This window comes from Enhydra lutris, unplaced genomic scaffold, assembly GCF_002288905.1.
Source record: "Enhydra lutris kenyoni isolate GAN:26980312 unplaced genomic scaffold, ASM228890v2 scaffoldscaffold9, whole genome shotgun sequence".
Taxonomy (NCBI): Eukaryota; Metazoa; Chordata; class Mammalia; order Carnivora; family Mustelidae; genus Enhydra; species Enhydra lutris.
This window is the reverse complement of record NW_019154093.1, coordinates 80606459-80622239: the sequence shown is the minus strand read 5'-3', so window position 1 is coordinate 80622239 and position 15781 is coordinate 80606459. Positions and strand designations below refer to the sequence as shown.

Sequence of the window (15781 nt, the reverse complement as noted above, 5' to 3'; positions counted from 1 at the left end):
CATTGGGGAGGGTATGTGCTATGGTGAGTGCTGTGAAGTGTGTAAACCTGGCGATTCACAGACCTGTACCCCTGGGGATAAAAATATATTATATGTTTATAAAAAATTTTTAAAAATTAAAAAATAAAAGAATTAACACCAATCTTCCTCAAACTCTTCCAAAAAAAAAAAAAAAAAAAAAAAAAAAGAGGCAAGAGCACTTCTTAACTCATTCCATAAAGCCAGCATGACCCTGATATCAAAGCCAAAGATACCACAAGAACACTAGATACCCTTTAGAAATATAGATGCAAATATCCTCAACAAAATGTTAGCAAACTAATCCCAACAGCATATTAAAACGACTATACATACCATGAGCAGGCAGATTTTATCCCAGAAATGCAAACGTGGTTCAACACAAGAAAATCATAAAATGTAATACACATTAATGGAACAAAAGGAATAAAATACATGACCATCTCAAATGATGCTGAAAAAGCATCTGACAAAATCCAACAGCCTTTCATGATAAACACATAGCAAACTAGGAATACAAAGAAACTTCCCTCAACATGACAAAGGGCACTTATGAAAACTTCACAACTAACATCATACTCAGTGGTGAAAGACTAAAAGCTCTCCCCCTAAGATCAGGAATAAGGCAAAGATGCCCACTTTCACCACTGCTATTCAATATTATACTATAAAGCAATTAAGCAAGGGAAAAAAAATCAAAAACATCCAAATTGGATAGGCAGAAGTAAAACTCTATTCACAGATGACATGATCCTATATATACAGAAAATCCCCAAGAATTCACAAAATTACTGGAGACAACAAATGGTCTTGGTAAAACTGAGAGCACAAGCTCAACACAAAAAAATCAACACATTTCTATGTATCATAAATGAAAAACTCAAAAAAGGAAATTAAGGAACCAATTCCATTCATAATAGCATACAAAAGAATTAAATACTTAGGGATAAATTTAACTAAAAAGGTCAAATACTTGTGTACTGAAAACTACAAATATTACTGAAAGAAACTGAGGAAGACATAAATGATGGAAAAATATTATAGCCATAGATTGGAAGACTTAATGTTGTTAAAAAGATAAGACTGCCCAAACCAATCTACAGATTCAACAAAATCACTATCAAAATTCCAACAGCTGTTTTCACAGAAATTGAAAAGCTGATCCTCAAATACATAAGGAATTGCAAGTGGCCCCAAATAGTTAAAAGAATCCTGAAAAAGAATAACAATGTTTGGAGCACTCACATTCTCAATTTCTAAAGCTTGCTACAAAGGTTCAGTAATCAAAACAGTGTGGTACTATTCTAGGTCATAAATTCCTATCTGTGAATGCATTTTCGAGATTATGTTCTATTCTATTCTCTTCCATGTGAGGTGTGTGCAAACCCAGTGGTGCAGACTCATGAGATACCTATTTAAAATAATGTCTCTCCCTCTGTCTGCATCTCTTTGATGTTTTCTGATTGCTCTTCCTCTTTTTTTCCCTTATCCCCATTCTAAAATGTATGTACATTTTTTGAGTACTTTAAGTCCTATTAAGCTCAGATCAAATGGCCTTTCATACCTATGACTGATGCCAACAGAAGGTCCAATTTTTTGTATATTAAGTAATGATTTTCTTTTTATGATAATGTGGAACTAAATGGGTATAAGCTATGTAATTTTTTTTTTTTTTAAAAAGGGGGTGCCTGGGTGGCTCAGTGGGATAAAGCCTCTATCTTCGACTCAGGTCATGATCTCAGGGTCCTGGGATCGAGCCCCGCATCGGGCTCTCTGCTCAGCTGGGAGACTGCTTCTTCCTCTCTCTCTGCCTGTCTCTCTGATTACTTGGGATCTCTGTCTGTAAAATAAATTTTAAAGATCTTTAAAAAAAAATAGTAATAAAAAATAAAGAAAAAAAAAGTGTGGTAATGGCGTAAGGACAAACATACAAACATATATAGATGAAAGGAACAGAACTGAGTGTCCAGAAAAAGACTCATACTAGTACAGAGAACTGATTTTCAAAAAGGGTGTCAATACTTGGGAAAAAAAGTTTCTTCAACAAATGGTGCAGGAACAAATGAAGAGCCACACACAGAATAACAAAGCTGGACCCCTTTCTCACACCATACACCAAAAGTCAAAATCGATCCACAACCTAAATATAAAAGTTAAGATCATAAAAGTCTTAAGAAAACAAGAGTAATATTCATGATCTTGGCTTGGTAATAAATTCATAAATGACACCAAAAGCATAAGCAACAAAAAGAAAATAAATTGGGCTTTATCAAAATTAAAAACCATTTACATGAAAGAACACTTTCAAGAAAGTGAAAGATAAAAAAAAAAGAAAAAAGTGAAAGATAATCTACAGGAAGGGCAAAAATACTCACAAGCCATCAATCTGATAAGGATCTAGTATCGAGAAGATTATGTCTTGTCTACGGCCATACCACCCTGAACGCGCCCGATCTCGTCTGATCTCGGAAGCTAAGCAGGGTCGGGCCTGGTTAGTACTTGGATGGGAGAAGATTATGTCTTAACCTTACTCAGTAACAAAAGGCCAAACCACCCAATTTTTTTAAAGGGACAAAGTACTTGGGTGGACATTTCTCTAAAATGGCCAATAAGCACATGGTAAGACATTCAGTATCAGTAGTCCTGAGGGAAATCCAAATGAAAACTACAATGAGATACCACTTCACCAAAAAGTTAAACACAGAATTACCATACGACCCAGAAATTCCACTCCTTGGTTTATACCCAAGAGAATTAAAAACAAGTACTCAAATAAATACACACATGTTCACAGCTGAATAGTGAATAGTGGTAGAATAAAAGGTGGAAACAGTCCAACTGTCACCAGAGGAATGCATAAACAAACTGTAAATTCTCTATACAAATGATGGGAGTATAACTCAGCCATAAAAAAGGAATGAAGTACTGACACATGCTACAAGGTGGATTAGTCTCATAAACGTTATGGTAAGTGAAAGCCAGACACAAGATGTCCTACATAGCATGATTCCCTTTATGTTAAAAACATACCACATGGGTCATAACATTTACCAGAACAGGTAAGTCCTTAGAGACAGAAAGCAGACCGTTTGCCAGGGGCTGGGGAAGTAACTGCTTAATGGGTATGGAGCTTCCTTTTAGGTTATGAAAATGTTTTGGAACTAGACAGAGGCACAACACCAGGAATGTATTAAAATGCCACTAAATTGTTCACTTTAAGATGACTGATCTTACATCACGCAAAATTTACCTTGATTGAAGAAATAAATACTTACGGAAGAGCTTAGATTCAAGAAGAGCAAGCACAATTTGAATAAACAAGGTAAACCCACCCTACCTGTCTCTGTGTGGCTGTAATAAAGTACCATACAGTGAGTGGCTTTTAAACAACAAAAATCTATTTCTCATATTTCCGGAGGCTGGAAACCCATGATCAGGATGCCAGTATGTCAGGTTCTGGTGAGAACCCTCTTCCAGGTTGCAGACTGCTGACTCCTCACATGGTGGAATGGTAGAAAAAGAAAGCAAGCAAGCTCTCTCACATGTTTTTACAAGGGCACTAATCCCATTCAGGAGGGTTTCACACTCATAACCTAATTACCTTCCAAAGGCTCTACCCTCCTCATACCAGCACAATGAAAATCAGATCTCAACATGTGAATTTTGGGAGGACACGAGCATTCATTCAGTCCATTGCATTATCTGATATCAAGAGTTATGTAAAGCTACACTCGTTATTACACTTACTAAAAGAGAACACCATGCTAATCCAAAAGAAATACACAGAAGGACACAGAACCCAGAAAAAAAAACCTATGAAAATATGAAAAATTGTTTTATGGAAGAAACAGCATTACAAATCTATGGGAAAAGACAAATTCTTCAGTAAGTAGCACAGGGAAAACTGGACACCTGTACAAAAAATTATAAACTCAATCCCTACCTCATCACAGACAAAAATCAAAACCAAGTAGTAGATTAAATCCCTAGATGTGAAAAACAAAACCTTAAAACTGCCAGAACTGAAAATATAGGTCACTATAACTTCAGGGTTTAAAGCATTCCCCTAAGCAAAATTCAAAAAGCAACACCATGAAGAAAAATATTAACAATTTCAATTACATTAACATTTTAAACCTCTGAAACATTAAAGAAACCATAAACAAAGTTTAAAAATAAGGCATCCATTTCAAGAATATATGTGTAATACATATAACAAAGAATTCAGTCAGAATGTAGAAATAATTCATACAAATAAGAAAAAGAAGAGGGCGCCTGGGTGGCTCAATGGGTTAAAGCCTCTGCCTTCAGCTCAGGTCATGATCCCAGAGTCCTGGGATCGAGCCCCCCCCACCCGGAATTGGACTCTCTGCTCAGCAGGGAGCCTGTTTCCCCAGCTCTCTCTCTGCCTGCCTCTCTGCCTACTTGTGATCTCTGTCAAATAAATAAATTAAATCTTTTAAAAAAAAAAAAGAAAGAAAGAAAGAAAGAAAAGAGAAGAAAAACCAAAAAGAAAAATTGACCAAAAAATGTGAACAAGCAACTCAAAAAACTGGGAAATCCAAACAACTAATGTTAAAAAAAAAAAAAAAAAAAAAAGTTCCACCTCACTAGTAAACAGGGAAATAAAAACTAAAACTGACATCAGATTTGTAAAGATGTTTAAAGTCTAACACCACCATGGTTTATGAAAATGTAGGTAGGAATGCAAATCGGTACAACCACTCTACAGACAATTTAGCAAAAAAATTTTGAGTCAATGATACATCAACTTTACAAACCCCGCAGTTCTCAAAAAAATGCCAATGGCCTAAATACATACACCAAGCCTCATCTAGGAGAGGTCTAAGACCCATGGAATCTGACTCCAAAGATGCTAATATATACTTTAAGAATGATGTTAAGATCTGACTCTAAGATTTAAATTTTTCAGTAGTGTCCAAGTCAAAATTAATCTTCTATAATCCCCAATACTTAGTATAATGCTTAGCACATAATATTCAAAAACACCTGCTGAATTAATGAATGGACCAATATTCTTTAATAGTCATTATTACCACAAAGAAGAGGCCAGGAGATCTGCGTAAGTGATAGAGGTTGATTTTATAAATATGTAAATGTCAAAAATGTAAATGGAAAAACAATAAAGACATTGTTCTTTGTGGTCTCCAGATTACTTCATATCCTTTTGTTTAACTCATTATATAACTTGTCCCTAAAGTTCTTGTTAAGATATGGAGAATAAAAGAGAACAGACACTTTCAATGGCATCTCTCAATATAATGGTTAGGAAATCAAAGAATATTTTGCATCAAGAGTAGTAAAAGCCTTCACAGATCTGAGGCCTCAATTACTCAGCGACTCCTGTTACCCTCAGCATCTATACTAAAGACTTAGACAGCAAATTAAGAGATGGAATTATTAACTGGGCTCAAAAATGACACCTGGAAGTACTTTCGTAAATATATCTATTACCTTCATTCAGGCCAGCACATAAAATGTTTCAAAAAAATGTTCAATAAATTATACTTTCAAACTTACGAGAATCAAGAATATATAACAGTATTTTATTCATTTACACTTTTTAAATTGGTACAAATTTCAATACATAATCATAATATTATATAAGTGAATTATAGCCACACATGAAATGGTTTTTAACCTTTATTTTTATATATAAAAATGACACTGCTAATTCCTATTTAGAACACATTTTGTTTTCACAGTATTTATAATATCTCGAAGTAAATTACTGCACACTTTTCAGTTCCCTACTTCATGAAATTATTAGTATTTCATATGTATGAGCTGGAAGGAATCTTTAAAGATTCAATCAATTCCCTCATTTCATAAATAAGACACAGGGAAGTTAAACAGCTTATCTAAATATACTCCAGCAAGTAAGGACAAGGCTGAAACCAGAGCCCCTATCTCTTAACACTGAGCCCAAGGTTCTTTTAAATATACAATGATGTCTTCCTTCTGGACTACATAAAATTCCAAGATAGACCATTGAAATAAATGCCCTTTTGAAGGAGATTTTTCTTACAGTAAATCCTAAAACCAAACTGTAGGTAAATCTCCAGTGCATTCTTCATTATAGCCATGTTCTAAAAGGAAAAAGTTCCAGCAAAGGTTCAACGGCAATCAAAATAAACTTTTCTGACAGAATTTGCACAATTATGGAAAATAAGAACAGCAAATGAATGTCCTGGCCAATCAATATGTAGTCAGCCCAAACCATACACTAATTTTTTAAATAATTTTCAAACAACAGTAAACAAAACATTTGCCCAGTTAGCTAATGTTTACCATGAACTACTGATTTCAAAAAAAGTCCTCCTTCTCTGTGGGGGTAAGTTCCAAGACCCCTAAAGGATGTGTGAAACCACAGACAATAACAAACCCTATATACACACACCATTTTTTCCTATACATACGTATGATAAAGTTTAATATATAAATGAGAAATAGTAAGAGATAAACAACATCTCATAATAAATTAGAACAATAACAATATCCATGAATGTGGTCGCCCTCCCTCTCTCTAAATACCTTGTTGTACTGCACTCCCCCTTCTTATGACGACGATGATGTGTGATGATAAAATGCCTACATGATGAGATGAATGGAGGCGTGGAGGCATTGCGACCTAGCAGGAAGCTGCTACTGACCTCACGCACCAGCAGGAGCATCACTGGCTTCCAGAGGGCGGCTGAGTGCCGCTGACTGCAGGTAACTGAACCAGGAAAGTGAAACTGCCGATGTGGGGGAACTACTGGAGATGTTAGTTTCTCAGGTGCCAACTTTCAGCATGATCTAATTTTATAGCTATATTTTTAAAAATTATGTTAGTAAAACCTAACTTACAGGTCTGACATAAAAACTAAAGGTTAAATGTATGAAAACATCTTTCACAGGCTATTGTTTTCTTCCTTTTTTCCTAAAGGAGAAATTCAATGTGGGGGCATGCAAAATAACTTAGATACATTTATAGGAGTAAGTATGTTGTAGATAAAGCCAGCAGGAATTATTCCCTAATTTTTTTAAATTGTTTTTTATAAAGGGCCTTTATTAAAGACTATGCTTCTCATTGTAAGACATCATTCCTCCTACTTCTGCATCTTAACTCTCAATTCTTGTGTTTTGTTTATACCTTCTCTCAGGGAATTGGCCACCTTACCATGGATATCATTTATTTAACAGGTATATACTTTTATTAAGGGCCAAATGTACTTCAAGCATTGGACATAAAAGATAAATTAAAGACAGTTATTTGCCCTCAAGGAGCCCATGCTCTTTTAGGAGAGAAAGAGAAGTAAGCAAATAGACTGTAAATATGCAATCACAGACATACATGAGAAAGATAAAGTATAAGGGAAAAACACTACCTACAGACAGTGGAGGTAAGGGAATAAACCCGTAAGTGGATTTGGGCAATCTCAGCTGTAACGGGTAAATAATATTAACAAGAACCCTGCAGATCAGAAAACACTATCAGGAAATAAGATTAAATGCAAATGACTCAAAGTAACTGAAGCATGGAATTACAATAAATGATGCTGATAAAAAATAAAATCTAATTTCAAATTCCATGTTACAGAGACTACATACCTACATAAGACAATGTTAATAATTTAGAAGAAATACTCTCAGATTGTTTGATCCTTTAAAATAAGAAAATCCAAAAATATCACAGAAACATTTCATAGCCCTAGAACACTTCTTTTAAAACCCAAGAGAAATTTTGGAAAGGCTATTATAGCTCTTAAAGCAAATAAACAAACTAATGCTTGAACAAATTTGATTTCCTAAAAACATTTAACTTTATCCTATAAATGCTGTTTAATATATTAACATTCAATTTCTGGAGCACCATCTCCTGGAATTCCCAACATTCACTGACCAACATGAAAATGAGAATTTATGCCTTGGTATTCTGCATTTTAACCATACCATTCTAATACTTTATTCATCTCTGAGAAGAATTAAAAATATACTGACATACTGATTTGATAATGCTGAACCAATAAAAGCAAGGTCACCATCACTTGGTCTAGGATCAAAATTTGACTTTAAATAAGAACACACCAAATGTCATCCAGTTAGCATTGCAAAATACAGCCTCTTCTAAATCACTATCAGTACTTATGAAAGATGCTGAAAATGATGAAAACTCAGACTATCAAAGAAATAAGAGCTATGGGGTGCCTGGGCAGCTCAGTGGGTTAAACCCTCTGCCTTCAGCTCAGGTCATGATCCCAGGGTCCTGGATCAAGCCCCGAGTCGGGCTCTCTGCTCGGTGGGGAGCCTGCCTCCCTCTCTCTCTCTGCCTGCCTCTCTGCCTACTTATGATCTCTGTGTGTCAAATAAATAAATAAAATCTTAAAAAAAAAAAAAAAGAAAAAAGAAAAAAGAGCTATTACTTCAGAATTTGGAAGAATTCTTTACTAACTGATAACTATACTTAGATTGTAGAGAATGAAGCCTTACCTCTACCCCAATTGTAACTGATCACAGAGACCAAGGGTCTGTCCCAATAGGAAAATGGGACAGAGACCTCCATAAAGTCAGAGCCTTTCCCCACCATCTCATCCCAATTCTTACCCTATTATCTAACTAATCAGGTTCAGTGAGAGAGCAATTCCTGGAGGATGGGGGAAGTGCATGGGAAACAACAAAAAACTGCTTTCCAAGTGATAATGGACAAGATAACAATCTCAGTAGCTGTCCATGCAGCCAACTGTACAATGAATTTAGGAATCACACAAAAATGTACTCTAGCACCAAAACAGTTGAGAGGACTAAAGATGCTACTATCACAGCAAAGTAGAGGAAATTACACTGAGAGGTAAAGATCAACTTGTTCTCCAACTATGGAAATGAATGGTTTTCACTCAATAAAAGTAAACAAAGTCTATATACATATATACCCATACAATCAAGGCGTCTATATCAGACTGTTAAACAGACATTACTTTATTCATATCTGAGTAAAGGGAAGTGGGAAAAACAACCAAGGGCCAGAGAGGGTAAATACATTACAAGGGAAGCCCAGCCAACTTAAGAGGATAAAATGATGTGACTTCCCCCAAACAGGAGCAGAATGCCCTAACAGGATAAGGGGGGGAAAAGGCATGGAAGAGGGATGAGAAAAGGAAGGATATTAAAATTAAAATGATGATAGTGAGATTTAAAATTTCTACTCCTGCAATAAAAAGCAAAACTGAATCAAGCAAAAAATGCAAATCATGACCTGAAAATCTTAAAAAACTCTCACTAATGCACACTGCAATCTGGACTAGACACATTTCAAGTTCAAAAGTGACACGTCATTAGTGACTAAACACACTGGCCAGCACAGGTTTAGAGTGATTATGTCTAGTACAATGTCTCACAGCTATTTAGTAAAACCAAGACGCAACTTTAGGTCCTTCTAACTCCAAAGCCTGTTCTTTCTGTTTGAGGAAACTACCAGAAGTTAACATATCTTCAAGTATTCAAGTTATACTAACAAAATCCTGACTAGAAGATGAAACTTACTGGCAATTCAATTAAGTATTAAAAAAAAAAAAAAAAAAGAAGCCCACTTTTATAATGCTAGCATATAAAACAAATGTCAGTTTTAAAAATGAAAGAAATTAGTAAGTAAAATTTCAGTGGACTAGATCTATTACGTACATAAATTGTGAACATGATACTTTATGTGTATCAGTGTATATTTATAACAACATCCATGTGTTTGATGACCAATACCTGTTTTGGTTACCTTGAAATCATAGATATTAAAAATGACTGTCATCAACATCAAACCATGCATTTTACATTATTATCATTTGAAAACTACCAATTACTTGTGAACCATTTAACTGAAGGGAACACACAGGTTTTCTCATTAAAATGCTTTATCTTAAACTCATGTAATATCAAGTATATAAAGTATTAATTCCATATGGTATATATTTCTTAGTAACCCATAGCCATGTCACCCAGAAACTGGGGGTTATCCTGGACTCCCTCCTCCTCCTACCTTAGCCCCATATTCAATCAACTACCAATTTCTGTGAAACTTAACACATTGACTAACATCTCTTCAATCAACCACTCTTCTCCACTAACTTCTCTCCTTCTCCATTATCACTACCGTGATCTAAGCCAATCTCTTCCGTGACCTAGACTCTCCTAATTTCACATGTCCTCCTGCTCCTCTCCGATCCAGTGTTTACAATGCAACCACAGTGATTATTTAAATTTTTATTTAAATTTTTAAAAAATGATTATGTCATTGCCTTGCTTTAGTGAAAACCCTTCACTGACTTTCCATAGTAATCAGGATAAAGACCAAAATATTTGACTACGGACTCTCCAGGATCATGCCTAGGGATTCCCAACTCAACAACAACCAGGTGAAATGCTGATTCATTAGATTTCCTTAACTGGCAGCTTAGTGGAGTGGCATAAAATGAAGAGCACATGCGCCTCTAGAGGGAGCAGCTCCTGCCCAGATCCAGCTCAGGGCTGCCATCCAAAAATACAGATTTGGGTGTTGCCAGATCCTCCGATAGTTTCAAGAGAAATCAGAAGTCCAGACTTTCATGTGAAATCTCCTGACATGTGAAGGCTAGCAACTAACTCATACTTTCTGAACAACAGAAGCCAAATCTGACCTCTTGTGTAGTCTCTTTGCCTAGCCCCACACTGCTAAATCTACACCAGCCACACTGGACATTTGTCAGCTCCTCCATGATGCCAGGCTTTTTTCTTAGGGTTCTCACACACGTGGTGTCCTCGGCTTTGACTACTTTTTTTCCCCCGCATCTCTACTTCACTCAGCAATCTACTTGTTCTAAATCTCTGAGTCATTCATTGCTTCCTCCATGAAGCCTTCCCTACTCCCACAGCCTGCCCACCACCTCCCCCCAACCTCAATACACAGGATAAATCACACCATCATGTGCTCTGACAGCACTGAGTACACTTTCATAATACTTACCACTCTTCAAAAATAAAGGTATGTATTTAATGCCCATCATCCCCCTAGATGAGAAGCTCTATTAAAGCAGGACCTGACACTCAGTGGACATGCAATACACATTTGTTGCTAACTACTTTGGTTATAAAATGTTCCTTTACACAACAAGGTTTGGGTATGCTTTTAAAATACTAATCTGGGGGCGCCTGGGTGGCTCAGTGGGTTAATAAGTCTCTGACCTCCGCTCAGGTCGTGATCTCAGGGTCCTGGGATGGAGCCCTACATCAGGCTCTCTGCTCAGCAGGGAGTCTGCTTCCCCTTCTCTCTCTGCCTGTTGCTCTGCCTACTTGTGCTCTCTCTCTGTCAAATAAATAAATAAAATCTTTTAAAAATATATGTATATATATTACTCTGTACCTAACTTTTCAGAAACATGTACAATACATAAAGTAGCCTCAAAATTAAAATAATTCCATTAAAACTACAATCACCAATAGCAATAACTGCTCATCCTTATGAGCACTTACTAAACACCAGGAAATATTCTGAGCACTTGCCTGTACCATCTCATTCACTACAACAATCTGTCAAGTAGATGCCAGTGTCATCCAGGGCAAGCAGCTTAGGCATAGAGTTTAAAAATTTCAAGATCATACATCTAATAAGTGACAAACTAGGCCATAAATCCATGCAGTCAAGACTCCAGAACTTAAGCACCTAACTATAATACTAAATTAACTCATTAATAAAGAAAAGTCAATTCAACAAGTACCCCTTAAATACTGTGAATAAGAAATAATGGCCATGATTCATTTTCCATTACGTATCCATTAAAGGTTCCTCACCCCTCTACCCTGCTCCCTTCTACATACACACAAAATAAAGATAAATTACGAATTTGTATTTTTCAAATTAAGATTTTTTTGAACCACACCCAAAATAGGTATGATTCTAGAATCAACCAGTTCTGTTAAAATGTTATCTTTTTGAATGATTTTTAAGTGAGCTAATGTGCCTACATTAGCTTGATGTTTAACGTCTCATATTTTAAACTTACTATTTGAATGATCTCTATTTTGAAATGTATTTCATCGCCCACATTAGAAATTGCTGCAGTCTTTGCCTTCAGATAGGAAAAGCAACAACAGATAACATACCAAGCAAATATAATAAACTGATATAGCCACAGAAATTATGTACAGAGGTAACACAGGGATCCCTCTTCACCTAGACCCTCACTATTTGAATCCTTGCTGTCTAAAATTCAGGAACTAAGTAGATTCAAATAAATTCTCACATGTATCATTTGCTACCCAGGCTCTTACTCTAAAATTCACGATCTAGCTCACAATCCCTTACTATTAGAACTCAAAACCAGCCAAAGCTCCCAACTCAGGAACCCACTAGTTTTGGGTAACAATACACGAAGCATATGCATTCAATTTAAAAATTCTTGTTTAAGAGATCTAAATAGGCTTTCTTAAAATGTAAGTAAGATGGACATACCTGTATTCTCATTCAAATCTTATTTTTTCCAAATCTTACATTTTAACTACATTTAACTGAGAATTTTTCTAATGTATGTTTTTAAACTAGAATGTTGCTATATATTGTATATTTTTTAACCTTTAGACCACACTTAAAATATAAACTGTTTAGTATGTGACAGATTAGTGTAATAATAGTTAAATAACGTGTGGCTCTCAAAGAAATCTGAAGCCAGTATTACCACCCTTTATTTTCAAATCTTTATCATAGTTTGTATAAAAATCATAGGAAATAAGGTTCTCCAGGAAAACAATACTTGCAGTGTTAATTTTTCAGCAACATATTTCACAGATCACATCAGAATTTTCTCAAAGTCACAAAGAGCAAAGGGCAAAAATAAAAGAAACTGATGCGAAAGAGTACAGAAGTTGAAAATGATGGCAAAAAGTCCAAATTTAGTTACAAAATAATGGCTTGAAACAATTTTAGAACTACTCCATAAGGTTCAGCCAAAAGTCAAAGAATAAGGAAGCAAATAATGAATTAACAAGATTGAGAAAAAGGAAAAACCAGCTGTCATTTCAACACCACTTTATCCCAAGTATTTAACTTAGGCTCACACCTGAATCTAAGCTTCTTCAAACACCTTGTGCTTAATTTAAAAAGTGAAAACTAATGTCAGCTGAAAACAGAATTCAAGTATATGGGTTTTTTTTCACATACTCAAAAATTATTTTAAGAAACAGGAAAAGGAGGGGATTTAACAGGTGAAAAAAAAATGTAGATTTGAGAAAAGTAAAATACTTTCCCAAACTCTTCTTTTGACACAAATTGCATAAATGATTTAAAGAGATAGTTACTAGAGCTCCTATTTTATCCTAATTCGGCAAGACTCACCCAAGCTCTCCTCAAATTTGGTGATTTGAAAGAATGTGAACCCTTTCATCAATCAAATTGCAAAAGTTAGTTGACACAATCCAACCCACATATTTAAAAAATAAGAAATTTAAAAACATAATCAAATCTACACACAAAGTGAAATGCCTGTAAGATTCAATGATATTTTTAACTAACTGATTTCCATATGGAGCACCAAAACAGATCCCCTGAAAATAACAGAAATCAAGGTATTTTTGTATGCTAAGAAAGGACAGGTACATTCTGCCCATCGTTGGTCTTCCTAAAAATCTAAGATTCACTACTAATCTTTAACTACAAGCTAGAGAATAAGAGCCCTTTGGGAGAGAAAAAACTCATAGAAGCTGTCAGGATTCAATGAGTCTATTTCACAGGGTGGCACTAACACTGAATGCAATACATTCTAATAAATAAAGAAGCAGCTTATGTGATCATTACTTTAGATTAAATTTTCCTATCTCCCAACTGCTCACATCAGACCTAACATCTCTGAGCACAAATGTTTCTCCTACATAAAACAAAGGAGTTGCACTTTAGACTGGGCTCGAGGAGCCCTTCCAGTCCATGGTTCTATTCTATCAATTTTGAAATAACCATAACTCTAATGACTTAGGGAAAACTACACCTTACTGAAAAAAGAAAAATGTAAGACACGTTTGGTGCAATAAACCACACCTTGCTCTGCCAAATGTTAATAATAAAACTTCTGATATAAACAAACCTGTGTCTATGTTCATCAGGTCCATGGATCAGGAAGACTCCAGGGTTTTTAGCCCCTTTGCTGGCATCAACATGAGGAATTAACACATCTTCTAAACCCAGGTCAAAGCGTTTGTGTTTTGAAGAGTCTGGAAGGAAGAAAAATGCCCCAAAACACAGGGTGATGAAGGCACTTAGAATAAGAAGGAGGATAAACTTCTCGGAAAGTCTCAAGGTAGCCCTGTGATGTGGGAAAGAAGGTGGCCCCAGGTTCAGAGGTGGTATCCTTCGTCCAGATAAGGGCAGCAGGGCTGGGGTAGTCATCGTTTACGCTCTTGGACAGAATATATTATAAAGTTCTCATCTTATATCAAATGTACAGTACATTGAACAGTCTCCAAAATCTTGGCAAAAAAAAAAACCTCAATTTTGCTCCTCTTAAAGGACTGTTGTGCTTTTTATTTTAATAGGGCACCTCTTTCACGCTCGTCCAATTACATTCAGAAACGTGTGGCCCCCACACGATCACTAGTTTGTGTTCTGTGATATTTTCTCTGCCATTTGGTTTTCAGTACCTCATCGGGTTATCCCAAGTCTCCTCTTCATTCCTAAGAGTGGATGAGGCAAGCAACACTGCAGAAACGATGCAAGGTGGGGTCTTCCATTACTGCACCCCAGAGAAACGCTCCAATGTGGTCTCCCGCCCCAAAAGTGAGCCTGCCCAGATCCGAGGAGTTGCACAAGGCTCACTTAACCACCTCTGGTGCTCCACTTCCAGGACCTCTTCACCTCGGTGGTGGAAAAATAAGGGGCTCCTCGGAAGTCGGCCAACAGGGAAGGAGGGCGGTCTCCCACCTCGCCTGGAAAGCGAAGCGGCGGCGCCCGGCGAAGTCGCAGGAAGGGGGTCTCGCACGCCCGCGCCTCCCAACGCCGCCCCCAGGCTCCAGGCTCCGGGGAGAGATCTGCCGCTGCCCCCTCGACGGCCGGCGCGAAGGGCATTCGCGCCCCAAATGCCTGCGCCCTCGCAGCTGCCGCCGCCGCTGTTGCTAGCGCACGGGTCTGGCGGGGAGCGGAACTTCCTCCTCCGGCGGCCACTGAGAAGCCCCGGCGTGTGCGGGGGGGGAGGGGAGGCGCGGCGGCCACCCCCGCCCGGCTCCTCCTCCCGCTCGCCGCCGCCGTCGCAGTTAACCCCGGCGCCTGCTGTCTGGACGAGGCCGCCGGTGACCCCGCCGCGCCCGGCCGCGGTGACCGGGCCCCCGCGGCTCCGCAGCGTGGGAAGAAGACGAGCCGCGGCCCCTCAGTCGGAGAGCCCGGGCCAGGCGCCTGCTCATTCCTCGCTCCGCCCTGGGGAGGCGGCCGCCCCGGGCGCGCAGGAGCGGCCGCTCCTCGGGCTGGCAGAGGTCGGCTCCGTCTCCGTCCTCGCCGGCGGCGGGCCGCCGTGGGGGCCTCCTCGGCGCCGCCTCCGGTCGCTCGCAGCGGCTTGCTCTGGCGGCGGCGGGTGCGGGAGAGGCGACGCGTCCACGCGGTGCGGGGCTGCGGCCCGGTCCTCAGCCCCTGCCTCCTAGGCCCGAAGAGCGCAAACAGCAGAAGGCCGACGCCCGTTGGGCACACGCCTGCAAGGGACCGGGAGTACGGGCGTGGGGGGGTGGATGGCGCGGGCCGGCCTACCGCCCCGACTCGCGAGTG

The 15781-nt window shown here is 38.2% G+C and overlaps 1 protein-coding gene across 1 annotated transcript in view; it reads right to left on the bottom strand.

Annotated features, from left to right (window-relative positions):
• Positions 1 to 14619, bottom strand: part of LOC111143503 (mannosidase alpha class 1A member 2) — a 192433-nt gene extending 177814 nt beyond the window's left edge. Inside the window, exon 1 of the mRNA XM_022497308.1 lies at positions 14118 to 14619. Coding sequence (XP_022353016.1) covers positions 14118 to 14419 — 302 coding nt within the window. The 5' untranslated portion in view covers positions 14420 to 14619. The remainder of the gene's footprint in view (positions 1 to 14117) is intronic.
• Between the last annotated feature and the right edge of the window lie 1162 nt (positions 14620 to 15781).